Source organism: Drosophila biarmipes, chromosome 2L (genome assembly GCF_025231255.1).
Source record: "Drosophila biarmipes strain raj3 chromosome 2L, RU_DBia_V1.1, whole genome shotgun sequence".
In the NCBI taxonomy this organism is placed as follows: Eukaryota; Metazoa; Arthropoda; class Insecta; order Diptera; family Drosophilidae; genus Drosophila; species Drosophila biarmipes.
Genome location: NC_066612.1, coordinates 7,708,757 through 7,727,498, shown reverse-complemented (window position 1 = coordinate 7,727,498; position 18,742 = coordinate 7,708,757). Strand labels below are relative to the sequence as shown.

The 18,742-nt window shown below is 41.4% G+C and overlaps 2 protein-coding genes across 2 annotated transcripts; both read right to left on the bottom strand.

The window, feature by feature from the left end:
- Positions 1 to 1,992: 1,992 nt before the first annotated feature.
- On the bottom strand, positions 1,993 to 2,767 carry LOC108027709 (uncharacterized). Its single transcript, XM_050885359.1, has 2 exons — positions 2,750 to 2,767; positions 1,993 to 2,636 (listed from the first exon to the last, which is right to left on the bottom strand). Exon 2 carries the CDS (start codon positions 2,372 to 2,374, stop codon positions 2,120 to 2,122), a length of 255 nt encoding a protein of 84 aa, XP_050741316.1. The 5' UTR covers positions 2,375 to 2,636; positions 2,750 to 2,767; the 3' UTR covers positions 1,993 to 2,119.
- A 15,004-nt stretch (positions 2,768 to 17,771) lies between these two features.
- On the bottom strand, positions 17,772 to 17,946 carry LOC108027747 (uncharacterized). Its single transcript, XM_017099300.1, is given in 3 exon segments — positions 17,772 to 17,821; positions 17,824 to 17,880; positions 17,883 to 17,946. Coding segments are annotated over 3 exon segments (171 nt in total).
- Between the last annotated feature and the right edge of the window lie 796 nt (positions 17,947 to 18,742).

Genomic DNA, 18,742 nt, shown 5'->3' with positions numbered 1-18,742 from the left:
AAGTTAAACATTTATTCAAACATTTTTTCAGTAGGCACTCATTGTTATTTCCCTCGTGACTCAATGCCACCTCTAACTCGAAGATTCATAGGACAGATATATGAACAACAGAGAGCGAAGTACTCGGAGGCCCAAGATACGTAGTCGCCAGACAAAAGGCAGTGGCAATTAATCTTCGCTTCTGAGTTTGGCTTCAAGGTGAATTGTGTGGCATGCGCCCGAGGGCCAAAAGCCCGATGTGTTTGGGCCTCTTCCTTAGCCCACGGGCCCTGGCCCCCGCTCCCTGCTAATGACGGCGGGTTAAATGCCGTGCTGCATTCAACTTAAACTCATTGAATTATAAATTATGCCTGCCTCGATTTGTGTTTGGTGGAAATCGGCTGGGGAGTGGGAAACGTGCCGGGGAGAACTTTTGGCATTGCCCAATTGACAGCTATTTTTGGAGCTCCCCTTCTCCTCCACCAAGACCAAACCATATGTATCCGAAGCCACGACCTGGGTAATTTGCTTTATGATCCCAGCCTCGACTTTGGCCTGGGGCCCGCCAGGCTCTCTGGGCGGATTGCCAAAATCCAGGGCCCAGGGTGTCCGAGAACGTGTGAAAAATTCACTCAGGCGTAAGTGCGCCCGGTATAATGTTTGGGATAGGGACTTCCAGGTTTGATTCAAAATGCGACTGGGTTCGGTGCACGTGGAAAATATGCTCCTGTTTTTCGGCCTCCGCTCCGCATGCAAAAGGATCGAATGGAGTTCACTGGAGTGGAAGGCATAGACACACAGGCCAAATCACCTGGAAGTAATATCCATCGGTTGTATCTCCCGAAAACAATGACAGCCTTTTCTGCGATTTATTGATTCTGTCTGACATTGAAACTGGAGCTGCTGATGTCTGCATTAGTTAGGGGTCGTCATGGAAGAGCCTAACCGGAGCTTGATTAATGTTTAATGGGATTTTTGACTGGTCAAGTCAAAGGTAAAGGTAATGTTAAAAATAAGAATAGAAATTTGCATAATTAAAGCTAGGCAAGTGGAAACATGCCTAATAGATTTTAATTAATGCTGATTAAATTAATCCATTTTAGTGGGTTAACTTCAAGTTAAACGAAGGTTTTGCCTCTCTCTCTCTCAACTAGTAATTTTCCAAATTCCCGTGCCCACATTTTTAATAACCCATATAAGAACTTCAAGTTTCGTAAGCTATAGAACGGTCTTTCCCACTTCTCAGCTCCAAATGCGGCAAAAGTGTCGAGTCTGTGATGACCCACATATTACCCAGACTTTGAGACGAACCTCATCTCATCTCACACTTCTTGGGGCTCTTCTTTTGTCTTCGGTCGCATTTTCCCCAGCCTCTTGGCTTTTTTGTGTTGTTATCTTAAGTGCACTTTTGAAGTGTTTTATTTATTGCACGACTTTTTCCTCTCGCCAGAGTTTTCTCCTCTTCTTAAATGCGGAAAGTGTTTCATAATTCAGAGTCGGGGTCTGACTCCAATTTCGATGCGGATTCAGATTCATTCCCATTTCCCCGCCCAACTCCAGTTCCAATTCCTCACTTGGACCACACGTCGTCAGTGTCGCCAAGTGTTTCTTCTTCCCCTGGATGATGGTATCATCTCGATTCAATCCAGGGGCGCTGGTTGCCGCGTTATGTGTGTGGCTTTTATGGGCTGGCCATAAAAGAAAACTGAAAAAACTTAACAAAATACGTTTTTTTCCTTTGTTATTTATATTTGTTACAGTTTGAGCGCATCTCCTTCGGCTTTTTTTTATCTATCAGGGCGCTGTCTCTAATTGCATAGAACTGCGACCGCCCAGTCCCGTAGACAATATATGGGCATCTTCTCGTTTTCGGGATGGCTTTGTTTTGATTGCTGCTGGTCGAGATCTGGAACCAACGTTTATGATGCTGCGATGCGGTCCATAAACATGCCGGACCTCAGATAAGCCATAGTTTGTCTTGCTCTTGGGCAGAGAAATGGCCAATTCATCAAATAAATTTCATTAAAAGGTTTAATTAAATATTGCATAGGTAAGCTTCAATAATTCTCAGTATTTCAATGCCAATAATTTTTAAACATGAAAAATAAAAAGATACTTTTTACATTTATTCAAATGGTTTTTATTTCTCCGTGAAATATATGACAATCTGGCGAGGTATATCCTTCCAATTGTTTTTGATAGTATCCCATGTGGTGGTTACGTTGGTAACAAGATTGTCCGATTCCAAGTCCTTTAACTTTTCCTTCAGCTTGGGCTTCACTAAATCTCTCATTGTGTTCCAGAACGCGGAGCTGCTCTCCTGACTCTTAATGCTGCTTTCACAGACCCGAAGAAGTTCCTCTTTTTGCATTAGTTCGTTCCTTATCCGATCCATTTCCAAGGTTTCCACATTATTTAACTTGATGTCATCCAACTTTTTTAAAGTGTCGGCAATCCGTGATTCCAGTACTTGTAGTTACTGCTCCTTAGCTGCAATCAGTTGACCATATCCAGCCAATATACCTTCAAGTCTTTCACTAGAGCACAAACTTCGGTGTGAAATCAACAAGACTCCAAAAATACTATATAATTCCTCATTATTCTTATTTCGCGCTCAGATCACACTTGATATGTTGTTGACGTTTCAGCGAACTGAACTGAAATGGAAGCAATCTTATTTCATCTCACCGCAGAATGTTTCCACAATCTATGTGAATTGCTAATATATACCGGATGATTATAAAATCTAAATATAAAGTGAGTGACTTACTTTCAACAAAGTAGATGCAGGTTCAGTTGGGAAGGAATTGTAAACACATTTGGCATTTCCTTATCTTTTTGAAAATTGGATTTAATTTTATTGAAGCCTGCAAGCCCTCGCTTATCAGCATTAGTCACTCTTTGTTTATACTTAAATTTTGTTTCGGGTTTTTAATGGTTCATTTCAATTGGAATTTGATGCTAGATGTCTCGCTGTCTGGGCTCTAAAAAGTTGAAACATGAGCCGCTGAGCATTTCGAAAGAATATAAGGTTTAATTTTCGATTTTTTATTATTTTCGAAATGCAGTTGCTTATCTCGCCGGCTGATAACCTTCACAAGTCTGGGCGTAGAACAAAGAATAATAGAGAGTGAAATTGTAATATTTTCCCCACTCGATTCGAGGCCCGCACTTCAAGTAACCCTCTGGGATGAGTACGGTTCCCTTGTTCGATTCCCACAATTTGAGAGCTGAAGCAATTTGCAAAATGTGTTGAGAATCTTTTGGGTGATTAGGGCCCGACACCGGGACTGGAACTCGAATGTCACTGCCAGCCAATTGATTGATATTCGATCCGGCGCGGCCGGCGTAGATATTTACCAAAGTGATAACCTTAGTTCGGGGCCGGATTATGTTGTGATCCGATCGACGTGTGCGCTCAGCTTTCCCATCACGTGCCACACGCGACCTTGGTTTTATATTCTGCGACATTTTCGGCGACATTTTGTGCAACATGCGGCAACCTCTTGAATTTCACTGGAAAATCTCGCTTATTCGGAGGGGAGAAATCCGGGGCACGGAGGGTTAAAGTCTGGGCTTGGCGGCTCTTCAAAGCAGCTGCAGCATTTTCCTGGCAACCGAATAATACGCCAGAATCCCCCTGTCTGCGGCTACTCTTCTTCATATTTTCCCGGCTTTTCGCTTTTTTCTACGCCATTTTCTCTTTTTTGGCATCTCTGCACTGTCTATGCGGCAATAAACTAAATTAAAATCACAAATTAGCCTGCTGCAGTGGCACTCAGTCGGCAAACTTATGCTCGGCACTGATTTATGGTTAAGGTTTTAGACAAATTCGAGTTAGGTTTAACATGCTTATTAGGAAGGGGTTTTAAATTTTAAATTAATAAATATATGATTACAAGCATAAAATAAATATGTAGAAATGGGATTTAATTGGAGGAACCATAATTATGTGGAGATTTCTCACATGTACCTTTAAATTTTTCTTACTTTTCTTTACAAATTTTATTTTATTTCATCTCATATCCCACTTTTTGTATAACCTTTTTCACCCCCACTTCCATCCACTCTACCGTCCCATATTGTGAAAAACAATCACGGGTTCTGCACAACAAATTCTTAACGCAAAACCAATAAACAATTACGCATCCATGATCACCTCTTCGGCAGCATTGTCATTGTCATCCCCTGACCACTCGATTTCCACCCCCAGTGCCGCACTCCACTGGCCACTTTTCCCACTTTCCACGAGGACTCTCCTCGCGGACGACCCTTGGCCACCAAAAATGCGGAAAGCCGGCAATCAGTGGCCATTGAGTTGCATTTGCCACTGGCATTCCCGTTGCCGGATTTATGCGCCATTATTTCGTGTAATCCATGTGAAATAGGGGCCCTGGACATGCGACTGCAGTTCGTTTTTGGGAACATTTTTGAGTACATCGAGGCACTCGAGCGCAAAGGTTGCGAAAATGGTGCGCAAGCGTAAAACCGGAACCAGAAATGGAATAGGATCGCATTAGCCGGATGTCCGTTATGGTGGCCAGCTGTCTATGGCCATTTATATCTGGGTTTCCACCCCCCCAGGAGCCAAATGAAATTTGCAAACAATTCAAATGGAATTTGTACATGCAATTTTCAACCTTTAGAGTGCCAGTACACTGGAGGGGGTGTAAAAATGTTTGACAACTTGATCACTGGCCATCCGAACAACAAAGTTGTTGCATTTTTCTGCCGGCCACGCCCCCGCACCGCAGACCGCCCCCTTCACACACACAGCTCCACACACACATCCATCTACATACAACAAATCACTCAGCCCGAAAGTCAAGTCAAGTCAAAGAGTCGAGAGCATGGCATAAATGTTTAACAACCAAACTGCAGTTTAATTGCCCAACCGAGCAGCGGAGAAAGAACAATGTTTATTTTTTCCTTGGTGGAGCTGAGTTGGCTGGTGGAAATGACAGGCAATGCCGGCGGAAGAAGAATAGCAAAAATAAAATGTGACCCAAACAATCTGGCAGATAGGCTCGTAAAACGAGCGGTGCCAACTAAAAGACAAAAACTACGCTGAAGAACAAAAAATGAAAGGTTTTCTGTGGTCGAAAACTGAAAAGATGAAAAACAACAACGCAAAAACAAATTATGAAGTAAACAAAGCCGGGTTACATGTCATCCATACAAGGCCTCGTTACAGTGTCCTCAGATTAACGGGCAATTAATTAGTTTACTGGCTGAAAAAGAGACGAGATTGCGGCTGTTCATGTATATGTTGGTCTATAGAAAACGATAAATTGGCAGTACACACATTGTACGGAAAATAATCATAAGCTTTGATGGGGCAAAGACTCCCCCACTTTTGTTTCCAAATTATTGTGTTTTTTTTTGTAAAGTAAGTCCCCAAAGGAGAAACATTTTTTTTTAATTTTCTGAATTTATTTTAGAAATAAATTTTTTGAAAATTTAAATGGTTTGCTTAAAGTGCTATCTTAAGCTAAGATTTTAAACTTAATTCTTTTCCCATAAGTACAATTTTGTTTTTTACCCTTAGCAATCCTCAAAAGAGAAAAAAATATTTTTTCCTTACAATGTTTTAAGAGTACTATTTTGTTTTAAATTTAATGGCTTGCTTAAAATAACAAGTTCTACCTTACTTTAGGCTTATGTGGAACATCCTTCCATGGGAAATGTCTCATTATAGATTTTGTAGATTTGATTCACAATGCTGACCCACTGTGCAATGAAATGCCCTCCTCTTGGTCCCCCCTGCAAACACTGGTCGGCCGAGTGGAGGAGATGCAACATGTGTTCCGGGAACGAGCCGCGTGCCTTTTTATACACGGTGCGCTATAAATTTTATTGTTGTATGCGTGCTCTGCCGTAGTTCCCGGTCCCAGTTCCCAGTTTTCAGATCCCCAGTACCCAGTTCCCAGTGTTTGTATAAGTTGCATGCATCAGGCCTTTCCGGCCTTCTTTTGAAGCGCCTCACCACATCCAGGGACCAGAAGACAGCGAAACAGTCAAAGGGCAACCGATCGTAAAGCAGCTGACATTTATGATGGATACACAGATATGGATGCAGCGGATGGGCTAGACCGCCTGGTTAAATGGGCCTCATTTCTTTTCCTGTCGGTGTCTCCAGCATCGATGGCCAAGAATTCCCTGCCATTTGGGATTATTTGTCGCCAGCTTAGAGGCATTTTTCATCTTCCTGCGGTGGCAGCAGTGGTATCTGGTATTTCTGGTGTTCCAGTTCATGTTGATGCTGGGTCGCCCACACAAACTCGCAATTACGTTGTTTATTCTCGGCGACAAGGGCTGAATGCATGCTAGAAATAAAAACATGCCAAAGGAGGTTGGCAGCAGCAGCAGCAGCAGCATCATTATTATCATCGTCCTTTTGTCATCGCATGCAAACATCCAGACATGGTTCACAAATTGTAAGAATCAAACGGCAAATAATGCAGACAACTACGTAATGACAACGGAAAACACAGGGCTGAGAAAACTAACCAGAAGTCAGTTGACATAGGCGAAGCTAAGATGGTCTTTCAAGTGGAACCGCTAGCACTATCTGTATGTATCACAGGCTCCCATTAGAAATTCTTATTAATTGTGTTAGAATGTGTCGATCTTGTTGATTTAGATGGTATTTTAAATGGGCTTTAGGTTTTATATAAGTAAAATTTCATTTCCTGTACCACAGATCAAAATGTACAGCGTATTTTACCAGAAATATATATTAAACAATATTTATTTTACAAAAACCACCTAAGCATCATATCAAATCGAAATACCCTTTCAATATTTTAGCAAATCCCTATCTAAGGACCCCAAGAAAGTCAGAACTACAATGACTTGTGCCATTTTCCACTTTCTACTCCGCCTTTTTCTTCTCCTCTGTCAGCTGCTCGCTTTTTATTTGTGCATATTTGTGCAGAAAATGAAGAAATAATTTGAAAATCCAGAGCCACACGAATGCACATATAAACATGGGAGGATTTCCCGGGCTGGTCGTGTGGTGTGAACACAATGGCGCCAAATTATTTAATACTTCAAATGTCTGTCCCCGCCATCCGCTCCATGTTTATTTTCCATTTTTTTGGCCTGGCCAAACGATGGCAAACATTTCGCAATTGGGTTGAGTTGCTAAAAGGAGGCTGCATTATTTTTCGGAGTGCAATTTGGCTTTGCTCTCGGCTCGAGTCCAACATTTAATGAAGCCCCATTTGGGCGGCTTTTGTCCGAGTGGAAGGCAAAAATGTTTCCCCAAAATGGAGGATACTCTTCGAATGATTTCCGTAATTTGTAGCACTCATATGCCGCCAGCAAATTGTCTGCCAGCCGAAGTCAAAGTTGATTTCGTCGAAGGAAGCTGTCCCCGTCCTTTCACTCCACCGAATTACTCCTTTGCTCCGGCAAAGTCAGCAAATTCCTGCATCATTAAGTGTCCCCCGGAAAGTGCAACGTGCAATCGCAGCACAATTCAACTTTAACAAGCAATTAAATCGAAACAAAAACGCAGGCAGGGGGCGCTTTTCAAGGGGTTGCTAGGGCTTTCCAGGGGCAAAAGTCACTAAAAGGGGGTTGCAGCGAGATGAATGCCATTTGACATTGATTTATTCTAGCAATTACAATGCAACGTAAATTTTATAATTATTGTCCATGTAAACAAGCAAACTGAAACAGGTGAGAAACGCGGATGGCCAGGAAGAGAGCCAGCGAAATGTCGGGCCAAAGTGACAGCTGCTAAAAAAAAAAGCGGAGACAAAAAGATTGGAAGGGCTAACAAAACCCCTGGCGCCTTGCCTTTGCTTGAAATAATTACTTTTCGAAAGTGAAGCCAGCATCCCCCACTCCCTTTTTTGAGCCACCCCCTCTTGGCATAGCAGGACCACCCCTTTCCGCCTGCATACATATGTCGCCTCGTTGCGATTTTAATTTTGAAATTTATGCTAACAGCAGTTTGAGAAACTGCCTCAGCCAGCAAGAAAAACAAGTGGAAATTGAAAAACATTTATGGGACTGTTAAATACCCTCTAAAGAAATATAAAACAAACGTGGAAACCCCTTTTTTAATTTAAAAAAAAAATAAAAAATGTTCTTGGAATTATATATAATAAAATGAATCCAGATAATATTAACCTAACAATAGTACAAATGGATTTTAATAGTATCATTAAAAATTATGAAGATATATTCTGACTTTGATATGTTCAGCTGAGATTTAGAGTTAATTTTATGGCACCAAAAATGCTTCTGAAAGCGTTATAATACTCAATAAAAACACAAGAATAAACCTTGAATTTCTCTTTAATTAAAAGACCAAGCAAGCTGATATCCCCATCCCGTTAAAGGGTACTCCACGCTGGATAAATCGCATGCAGTGGCAACATCGCAGTTGAAGCAGCAGGTTGCCAAGGGGTTGTCCTTATTGGGTGGTGGCGATGAGGCCGAGGAGTGGGTGGGTTAAAGCAAATGAGGCAGCCGTATGACATTATTTGTGCAGCACTTTTTGCCATTCACCACCGGCTCTGTACTCCGTCCCCTCGATATATATCCTTTCGTTTTCTGCCATTTACATTTTTTTTCACTTTTGCCAAGGGGCCACGAGTGGCTTCATCAATGGACCGTCGTCATCGGTGTCCTGTTCATCAGCCTCATCAACGCAAAGTAAATATTTGCATAATGTGCAGCTGTGTGTGCCACAGCCACCCACCGCCCAACGCCCCCTTTTAAACTGTATCTATCTGCGTGTGTAATTTGTGGGTGGCAATCGGGCGACAGCAGCACTTGGCATGTTTAATGTTTACTTTACAAAATGCAATAACAGAGCCGGCAAACGCAGATGCAAACGCAAGCGGCGGGGGAAGGAGGCCAAGACCATGATAAACAAAACAGCATTTGGTCAGCCGAAAACAGAACCTCAGCCAAGCCCATTAATTGAAAGGTCTTTGCGGGCTCATTTGAGTGGATAACAATATGATCAATAATTATTCAGAAATGATCTTTAAAACCCGGCTCAAAAATGAAACTCATCACGGGGAACAAGGCGACGTGATGTCATGGAAGAGGTTAATCCTGTCGAGTGCCTTTCTGCGTTTCCCAAGTGCATCCAGCGGCGAGCGATGAATCATCATCAATGGAGCCGATGATTGAATGATGGGTTCTCAGACGGGCTGGGGGATATTTGTTACCATTCGGCTTATTGTCCAAAATGAGAAACATTACCGGGAACACTCTTAACGAACATGATCTACGGGAGACGTGTTGGGCAAAAGAGTACAAGCTGCTTTTAAAGTGGGCGCATTTCGGATAAAAGAACGAAGCATTTTGTAAATTAATAAACAAGATTCTAGCTCAACCAGTTGGAAAACTATTGGCTACCTAGTCTAAGCATTAAAAACATTCAAGGGATATTATTACTTAAGTAATGGCGAGACCTTACCCGACCCAAATACAATAAGTACTTCAGATTACTGCAATTTCCCACAGTTACTTAATCACCAGGAACCATCATCGAGTGGATATCAAGTCCCAGTGGAACTGTGGCCTGTTCGGGGTAAACCATATGTACCACTTTTCGCATTTATCAACTGCAGACCACCTACTCGAGCAGCTGTCGCGGGATCTCGAGCGATTGGAAGGCGAACATAGAGTCCGTCAGTGGCAGAGTATGTTGAAACCATATCGAAGAGGACACGCCCCCAGGACTGGCGACGACACTTCAGGATTCGTCACGTGTGATTCGAACTTATGTAAATAGACCAAGACGCTGAAGGGTGAGTGAAATTGATAGTTTGTGAATGCTATCGACACGCTGTTGCTAATTAAAATGGATGATCGATCGAGGGAGCATCGGGGAGGGTTCCATTAAAAAGAAAACAGCCCTTGAGAACCAGGTCCGGCCAGAGGGTGACGAAAGTAACGCCCGGTATTATCCTTAAGCCGGCTTACCAACACCTCTCCAAGGCCAGATCAAAACTATCCGCATTCCTTATAGCGAAATTCATTAGAGATATATGGCCCGAGGATGAGGAGCACGCAAATCTCCTGCGACAACATAAATAGAAACATGATTTAGGAGTTGCGGGATCAGCGTCGAAATTACAGCTGGGATTACAGCTCGGGATGCTGGGTTCCCAAAATCGCCACGGGTGGTTCGTTTTTTCATTTTTTAGCATTTTTTCGGGGGTTGTTCCGCGTTGATTAGCCTTCTGCGCACAGCGGAAATGGGTTGGCACAGTGTCCCATTTCTATGTACACCATTTTTTATAGAGCACACATACCATCCATGAATTATGGCACCGAATTGGGTCCGTCCTTTGTTGCGATCCATGTAATTTGGTTTTGGCACGGCCGCTGTCGGGGGTTCATAATCAGGGAACAACAAACTGCGCAGGATAATTGCATTTGAGGAGTTGTGTAAATTGTGTTTGCTGGAAACAATGGGCAAAGGTTGATTTTTCCAGTGGGTGAACCCCCGATCAAGTTGGGTACGAATACGGGAAATATTAGAACTTCAGAGTTCATAAATTCTAAAAAATGTTATCTCTCAACGGGGAGGGTAAAATTATATATGTCTTTTTGTGCTGCTAAATACATAGCTAATGCTTTTTAAAATCCATTAGAAATTATCAAGAGGCGGTCTTCAGAGATTGTAGCAGATCGGCTTATTCTGTTGCTACCAACAAACGTAGTACATATATTTTTAAATTTCTTTTGAAAACCTATACCTGAACATGGAATAATATAAAATTAGCAGCCACTACCCACTCCGACCCCAAAAACTAATTGCATTAATATGTCAATATACAGAGGCGACTGACTGTTTACGGATGGAAGCCGGAGTGAGTGTTCGTTCTAGTGTTTTTCGTGAATCAGTGTGAGTGTTTATGAGTGTGCACGCCGCACTACTTAGGATTACACAACAACAAATTTCGAAAAGTACTTAAAGATTTTATTTATTTTGCGTCGCTCTGCTCGACACGCAAACATAAAACCCAAAATGGGAGAAGAAAAATAATAAAATTGATGAAAGCAGCGCCCAGAGAAAAACAGAAATTAATTCAGTTGCCACCCACTTGGCCGCTTGGCGAGCTTCCCAAAAATGTTTTCTTTTACATATTCGGATTCGGGAAAACTTCATTCGCTCCGTCTCGTTTCTATTTGCATTTGCCTCAGACTGAAAATGGTTTTTACTTTTTCAGGAATTTCTATTTTATGATTTATGCCAAGATATCTAGCCAGACCGATCGCCCCTTAGCGGCACATTAGCATGGTTCAGCCCCAAAGAAAGGCCTTTGAAGTGCTCCTCTCGCTTCATCTTCGGCATTTTCCTCCCTGTTTTCCACCACTCAACGACGTGCTAATTTGGCAAAATAATAAAACAAACAATTAAAAATACATTCGAGTGTCAATTGCAATGTTTTTTCGGCGTTGCATCTGTTGTTTCTTATGGGGGAGGCAAAAACTTTAACATGGGTTTGTGAAATTTATGGTTGCATGCTGAAAGGTTTAATGGCACCTTTTGGGTTGCATAATGGGTTATTAGTACTGCAGATAAAAGATATTAGAGGCTGTGTGGGAATGCCCAACTTGGCTATGTTAAAAGACTGTCTAGGAAATATTATTAAACTGCTAGTAAGGAAATCTCACACTTTAAGATCGTTTTAAATAATATTAGCTTGAATTTGTATAAGTTTTTCAAATTTGTTGACACATTTTAGTTCATTTCTAGGGCTTTCAGAACGCACAATCACAACTTAAAGTACGAAATTTGGAATTATGTGATGTTGCCGCCAAAGCCTTGATCTGTCAGCTTATAAAGCCCGCGAGATCTGCCCAGGGCAACTGATTAGGCACATCGGCTTTGGAAGGCCTGAAACTGGCTGCAGGGACCCCCCGAAAGTGCACCATAAACCATCCGAATGTGGGACTGGGGAACTGGGAAACTGGTCTCACCCACTCGCACACAGTGTCCAAAAATTTAATTTATGCGCCGGCAATTAAACATGCATCATTTACGTTCGCATCTGAACGAGAGCGACATCGACATGATTCGACGTTCAACATTCGCCGGCGACAGCGGAGGCGGCAACAGCGACACGAGCTGTCCTCCCTATCAGATGCACTCAGAGAAAAGGTTTTATGATTAAAAAAAAATGATTATTATTCCTAATATGAAAGATATGTCATGTACTTTGCGATAACTATTAAATATAAATATAATAGTGATCCTTGATCTTAAAATCATATCCCACTTTCTAAGTGGGTTCTTAAGCTAAGATGTGTTTTACCATTAAAAGATAATCGTGAGTTATTTCTATAATTCTGTAGTACCATTTTATATAATAATTAAATAATGATCCTTAAACTTACGATCATATAACACATTCAATGACCCACAATATTGCATTGAACGCCAGTAGTTTTTCAACAAATATTTAAATATCCCAAGCTTAGATACATTTTTATCTCGCCGTGCATAATCCCCAACACTCGCCTGCCCCCATGCCCCATAGATCTGTCAACACTTGGCGCATCGAAAAGTGGCAAAGGGAATGGGACAGGGCAAGCGGGCGAAATAGTGGGCTCCACATGACATCTTGGCATTGTCCATTCGCCAACGCCCCATCATTTGTCAATATTAACTTTAATTAGCAAATTTTCGTTCTTGTGGCTTCGCTTTATATTCTGTGCCCCGATTAACTTGACATAGTCGCCGACCGCTTCTTCTCCGTATTCTAATGAATCACAATTTGTTTTATTCGATTGGGCAGCATTTATTTCATTGCTGCAAAGATCGTTTATATTCATTGCCGCTGGGGAAGTTCGTTTTTTGTGGGTGGGAAAGTGCATTTTTTATGGTGTCGCCCTCACCGTGGTTAATTGGCTAACTTGTATTTAAATTACATCAATGAATTATGGAAGCATTATGATAGCTTTGGTTGTCAGAATGTAATGGACCATGGAAGTGGTTTTATATAGATAAGTTAGTTAGTAAAATATGTTGAAAATATGATGGCGATTGTTATTAGCCAAACCTTTTGTTAGTTTTATATTTAAAATAAATATTTAATGGCAAATCTGTTATCAGAATTTTATTTTTTCGGTTCACTATAATATAACACTTAATGTGTTGATTTCGCAGCATTAAAAGGATTTGCAAATGCAAAAACTAAAAAGAGGTACTTCCCACACATGTTCGCCGTCCTAAATAGCTATCAATTGATGAGTTTTTAATAGAACACCGCTGGAAATGCCTTTTACTTGTTGAACAACCTTTGGCAAATTCCTCCGGTCCCCATTTCTTCCCGGATTTTGTGAAAGCAAATCAAATGTGTAACCCCAAACAGGAGAAACGGCAGCCGCAGCCGAAGAACGTGCGAAATCTGAAATGAATTGGTAATTTATTATGCAATGTCATGGCTTTCATGTGGGCCAGAAAGCACGGAGGTGGTTGGGAATGGAAAGCTGGTGGGCTAATTAATGACCAAATGGATCTGGTCATGTCAGCGCTTATCGTCGGCGTCCGGTATCGACAACATTTGCCAAATTAATGCAAATCATGCAAACACCAGAAGATCCAACCGAGGATGATGCCGCCGCCGACGACGACGACGATGATGATGATGCAGTGGGTCTGGTATCAATACACGCCTAATGAGTCAAGTGGCCGAAAAGGATTTTCGGTGGGTGCGGATGCCCATACGAATGCGGTTTTGTATCTCTGTATCTGCGTATCTCACCGTCTGGCCAGAGAACCCATGCCAATGTCTAAATCCCCCAAGCCAGATAAATTGTATTTTCGAGGGCATTACTGTGGCAAATGAATGAATCACATGCCGAGGCATCCGGACAGCCACAAAGCCACACAGCCGCAGTAACAATATGTTGACAATAAGTTGGGGTCAAGACGGGGCTAAGATAAGACCGAACCTGCTTTCCATATCGCAGATGAGTGGACCGCACAATAGCCACCAACAAATACACAATTTCGCCATTTGCCTTTATCAATTCATCCATCATTCATTTCATTCATGCGGTCATTCATTAAGTCACGGCCAAAAGGGGCGTGGCCCACGGTCACAGAGGTAGATATCTCGCGTTGGCATTAATCATGTGACAATTGAGCTGATAGACGAAATGAGATGCGTTTTCCATCAACGGATAGCAGTCTGAATCGTTCTTAAATTGGTCGATTCATGGGGATGAGGTATGGTCGAGGTATGATCGAGCCTCTTATTAAATCTAAAATGGGGGATACTTTAAAAAATAAATAAATAAATTTGACAATGCATACATTTCTCAGGGGATTAAAATATTATTAAAATAAAGATACTTTTAAAAAGTATGCTGTTAAGAATTCTTTTGACTTTACAAAACAATGTACATACCACGAATTTAGGTCATTCCTGGCCTTTCAGTTAACCGCATTGCAGCTTGTTCAAGTCAGCAGATAAGAAAATATAAAACTGCAACCGCCATATCTTTTGTGTACCCTGTGATCCCCACAAAACACACTCCATTCATAAAGGCAGAAATCACCGAAAAAAGAGCAAGGAAAAAGCGAAGTGAGGTGCCAGAAAGATTTGCCCTTTTGTGAAAGTGTGAAATATTTGCGTGAGATGCCCAATGAATATCTCTTCGCATTGCGGGTATATATTTTTGTCTTTTGTATTTTCGGATTCCCTGGCTTTCGGGCTTTCTGGTGAAAAGGCCTGACACTTGACGTGGCCAGAACATGAGACATCGGGAAGGGAATCGTTGAGTTACGCGCATCCAATGGCCATAAATAAATGCGAAATGCATTAAATGCCCCGCGCACAACGGCCGACGAACAACAACCAACAGCCAAACAACCAGCGACCAAACAACCGACAACAACAATCATCGGGACATTGGGAACAACAACGACTGCAGCGCGATTCCCGCATCGCACGTCTCAGTAATTAATTAAAGCATTAAGTGCTAATTTTACGACAACTCGATTTGTGCGTTGGCCCCCTTGCAATTCGCAATTTGCATGCTGCCATCTCACCATCGCCATCTCCCGACATCTCGCCATCGGAATTTGGCAGTCGCTGAAAAAAAAGAGGAAAATTTGAAAAGGAAGCAAAAGTGTCGTCTGTTTGAAAGTGGGAATGGGAGCGTGACTCACGCCGGAAATTGATTGACATATCGGAAGGTTAAGAGGGACAGGTGATTAATGGGCTACCATTACAACCAACATTTCAAGACATTGAAACTCCTTTTCAACATACCATTATATCATCTATACAAAAATTTAATATTTATTATAAATACCATTTCAAATGTATCGGATCACTGCTCAAAAGCTATTTGAATTACTTATAAACTACTTGCTCTTGAGTGATTTCCACTTTCAATTTTGAAAAAATTAGCTTCGACTTTTCTGAGATGTTTTCCATAATTTGAAAATCGTTTTCGGTCTCACGTTTCCACCTCCAGCAAATCCCTGCACCTTGGCTCTTCCCCCGGAGATTTCCTGGACAGTGTCGACTGTCAAACGTCAAACGTGGAGTCGCCTGTCAGGCAGACAGTCGTCAGATGAAATGAAGATGAAGACGGGGACCAAGATGTGGCTGAAACAAGTTGGCCCATGCCAATGAGACGATCTCCCCAAAGGCAATAATAACAGAAACAACAACCAGGACAACACCGACAACGACAACTAAAGAAACAACAACAACAACAACTGTTCAACTTTTCAACTGTCGCCAAGATTTTCATCAGAGTCTCTGGATTTTCCACTCGCCACTTCCCAATATTTTCGTTCCTCTTGTGACTTGTGCATCCCCAAATCGCTTGCAGTTTGCAGTTCATATTTTCACTGGCCTTTGTTTGCTTTGATGTTATTTTTAAATGGTCGGGGATGTCGGGGAAATCGGGGAAGTCGAGTGGTTGAGCCAACATAAAAATGCTCATTTGTTGTTGCTGTCACAGGCTGGGACTCCCTAGTAATTAATCATATGCATTTGCTTTCATTAGCAAGTCAACAAGAAAAGATACTCTTCGGCGCATCTTACAGATGCGTTGATGGCTTATCGAAGAAGAAATCCACTTCGGATATGGAAAATGGGTTAAACAATACTTGGTAAATACGAGTGGGAAGGCGGGACTACTAACGAACACAGTTGTCTTGCAAATAAAGCAAACAATGTCATTTTAATAGTTTTTGATAATGATACTCGAAACTCATTTGCACAAATATAAGGAAATAGGCTTATATGAAAGGATTACTTTTTTGTGTTTGTTGAACTACATTTATGAATGTGTTGAGATCTATATATATATAATAATATATATAATAATGTTGTATAACTTCCATATCTTAATCTTTGCTCCTAAAGTTTATTTCGGCTAGAGATATCCCCTTGAATCCCTGAATAAAGCACCGTCTTATTTTCGTTCCCTATTTGGCTGCCACAACAAATGCGAGCTCTTAGTCATCCGAAAACACAATGGATTAGGCACAGAGAGGAAATAATGAGCGGGAATTTATCAGTTGGCCTCTAAGCTTTATGCATTTATAGTTGGCTTTTAAAGGATTACAGACGTAGAGCGTTTTTCTGGCCAAAGTTCTTCAATCTCCTCGTTTACCATATAGCCCAAGTTGATCAGGGGGGATTACTATTGTTGGGTCGGGGAAAAAAGGAGGGTGGGTAAGATCGGAATCATTCGCTTGAATGATCACCGAGTGGGACAAAACCACAAAAATCGAAAAAAGATTTCTCAGCCATAAATTTTGCTTTTGCATATGCAGCTCAGGTAGAGAACTCATTAAATTTGTAGCACAATTGTTGGCAAAAATGTCTGTAATTACGGCAATGGCCATGGAAACTGTTACAGAGGGGTGCACTCGCATTCTTGGCTGCACTTCCGATTGTTCAGGATGTTCGAGGACATGAGAGTGTTGGTAAATAATTGGTTATGGCTCTCCGAATATGCAGGCGATGCACCCGGAAAAATCCAAAAACAAATGAAATGGAATACCACGTAGATGGAAGGGGGGTTTCGGGAGTGGTTCGCTTTGATTTCTCAGTAGTTATCTACGCATTTCTCCAATCTGACGTCTGTCAGCCGCATTTTATATGGCCCGATGTGTGTGCGTGAGAGTTTTGTTCAATTAATGCTAGTAAATTTTGCCTAGAAATCACATAAATCCAGAAAGAAACCCGGCTGAGTTATGAATTCAATAAATATTAAACGAAAAGTGCTTTTCAGAATAAATTTGTTGAAAATTGAGGTGCAATAAAAAATTATAACAAATTTTGGGAATTTTGAATACTTTTATTGATAGGAAATGTAGTAAAAATATGAAAAGAGAATGTTAATTTCTTGCTTCACCTTGTACGTATATGCAATCATGATTTATTGAATAATTATTTACTTTCATTGCAGTGTTGAAATGTGACACATAGCCTTAAGTTTCTTTTTAAAAACTGTTTAAGTATTTTTGGGAATTAATACCATTTCATTTATTTCTTAAATATAATTACAATCCATCATCCGTTGAACTTTGTTCCTTTCCCCTATAACATCATCATCATCTCGACACTTCCTTCTTTTCAATTCGCCTCAATTGACGGCTATGCACTTCCTTATGCAAATGAACCTCATCTCTGGGTTGACTTCCATGGCGGATCATTAATATTAATTCGGGATGTGCCACACCAAATCTTTGCCAGTATAATTAACCGCCGATGCACTCAGAGCCAGCCAATCCCAAAAAGCCATCAGCACAAACCATTTCCAGTGACATCGACGAGCTACTTACTCGGATGAGTTCTACTTAAGCCGGTTTGCGCAACAAATATGTTCTGTAAGACATTTTTGGCTGCGAAGGAATGTTAATGCTACAAATGCAACAAAACATTTCCGAGTCATTAGCAGGAGTCCCCCGACTTTTAAGGAGGGTTGGCAAACATGGCAGAAGGTGAACATCAATTTTGAAACATTTTCCCCAACGCACGCAGCAGGCCAAATCGATGTCGATGGGCACGCCCCCACAGGGAATATGCACTGATCAAAATAGTTCAATTTATTTTATAAAATATATAATATTTTCAAAATTATTCGTAATTAATTTTTAGAAAAAAAGTTAATTTTAAGAGATTAGCTTAGGTTTCTCTTTGTCATATGTCAAAGAAGCTTCATGAAAAATCTCATAATATTTTTTCAGGTGCAGCAATCCATATCTGAGGGCTTTGCTGATTTGTAGGTGTTGTCGTCTTCATCTCGCCCGTTTAGCCGACCATTCCGATTTACGCTGTGGCCACACAATTATGCTCATCAACATCCGTCAGTCGTAGTCGTCGACTTCTTCGTCGGTGGAAAAGTGTTAAGTAATGAGTTAATCTGCAACAAGACTCGCATGATTAAGTGCTCTGGGCCTGTTCGCACTCGGGAGGCGGTGGAGATTGGGGTCTGGGATGGGGTTGGGGTTGGGGTCGAGGTGGAAGTGGATGTGAATTCCGAATCCGAACGGTGGTGGGCGAGTCAAATGGGAGGTGGTTGCCGTCGCGAGTGGGTCTTTAAATAGATTCGTTCTGTCCAGGCTTCGAAGCCACTGTGGTATGCCCACTAAGTCCAACCAAATCCCATTCGGAATCAAAGTTTAAGTACTTACTAAGTCAGTGAGCTAAACGATGTTTGTTATACAACTTTAAACATATATATATATATATTTTCGTTGGGTCTTATACAAACAGTATAATACTAGAGCTCCAGAAAACTATGT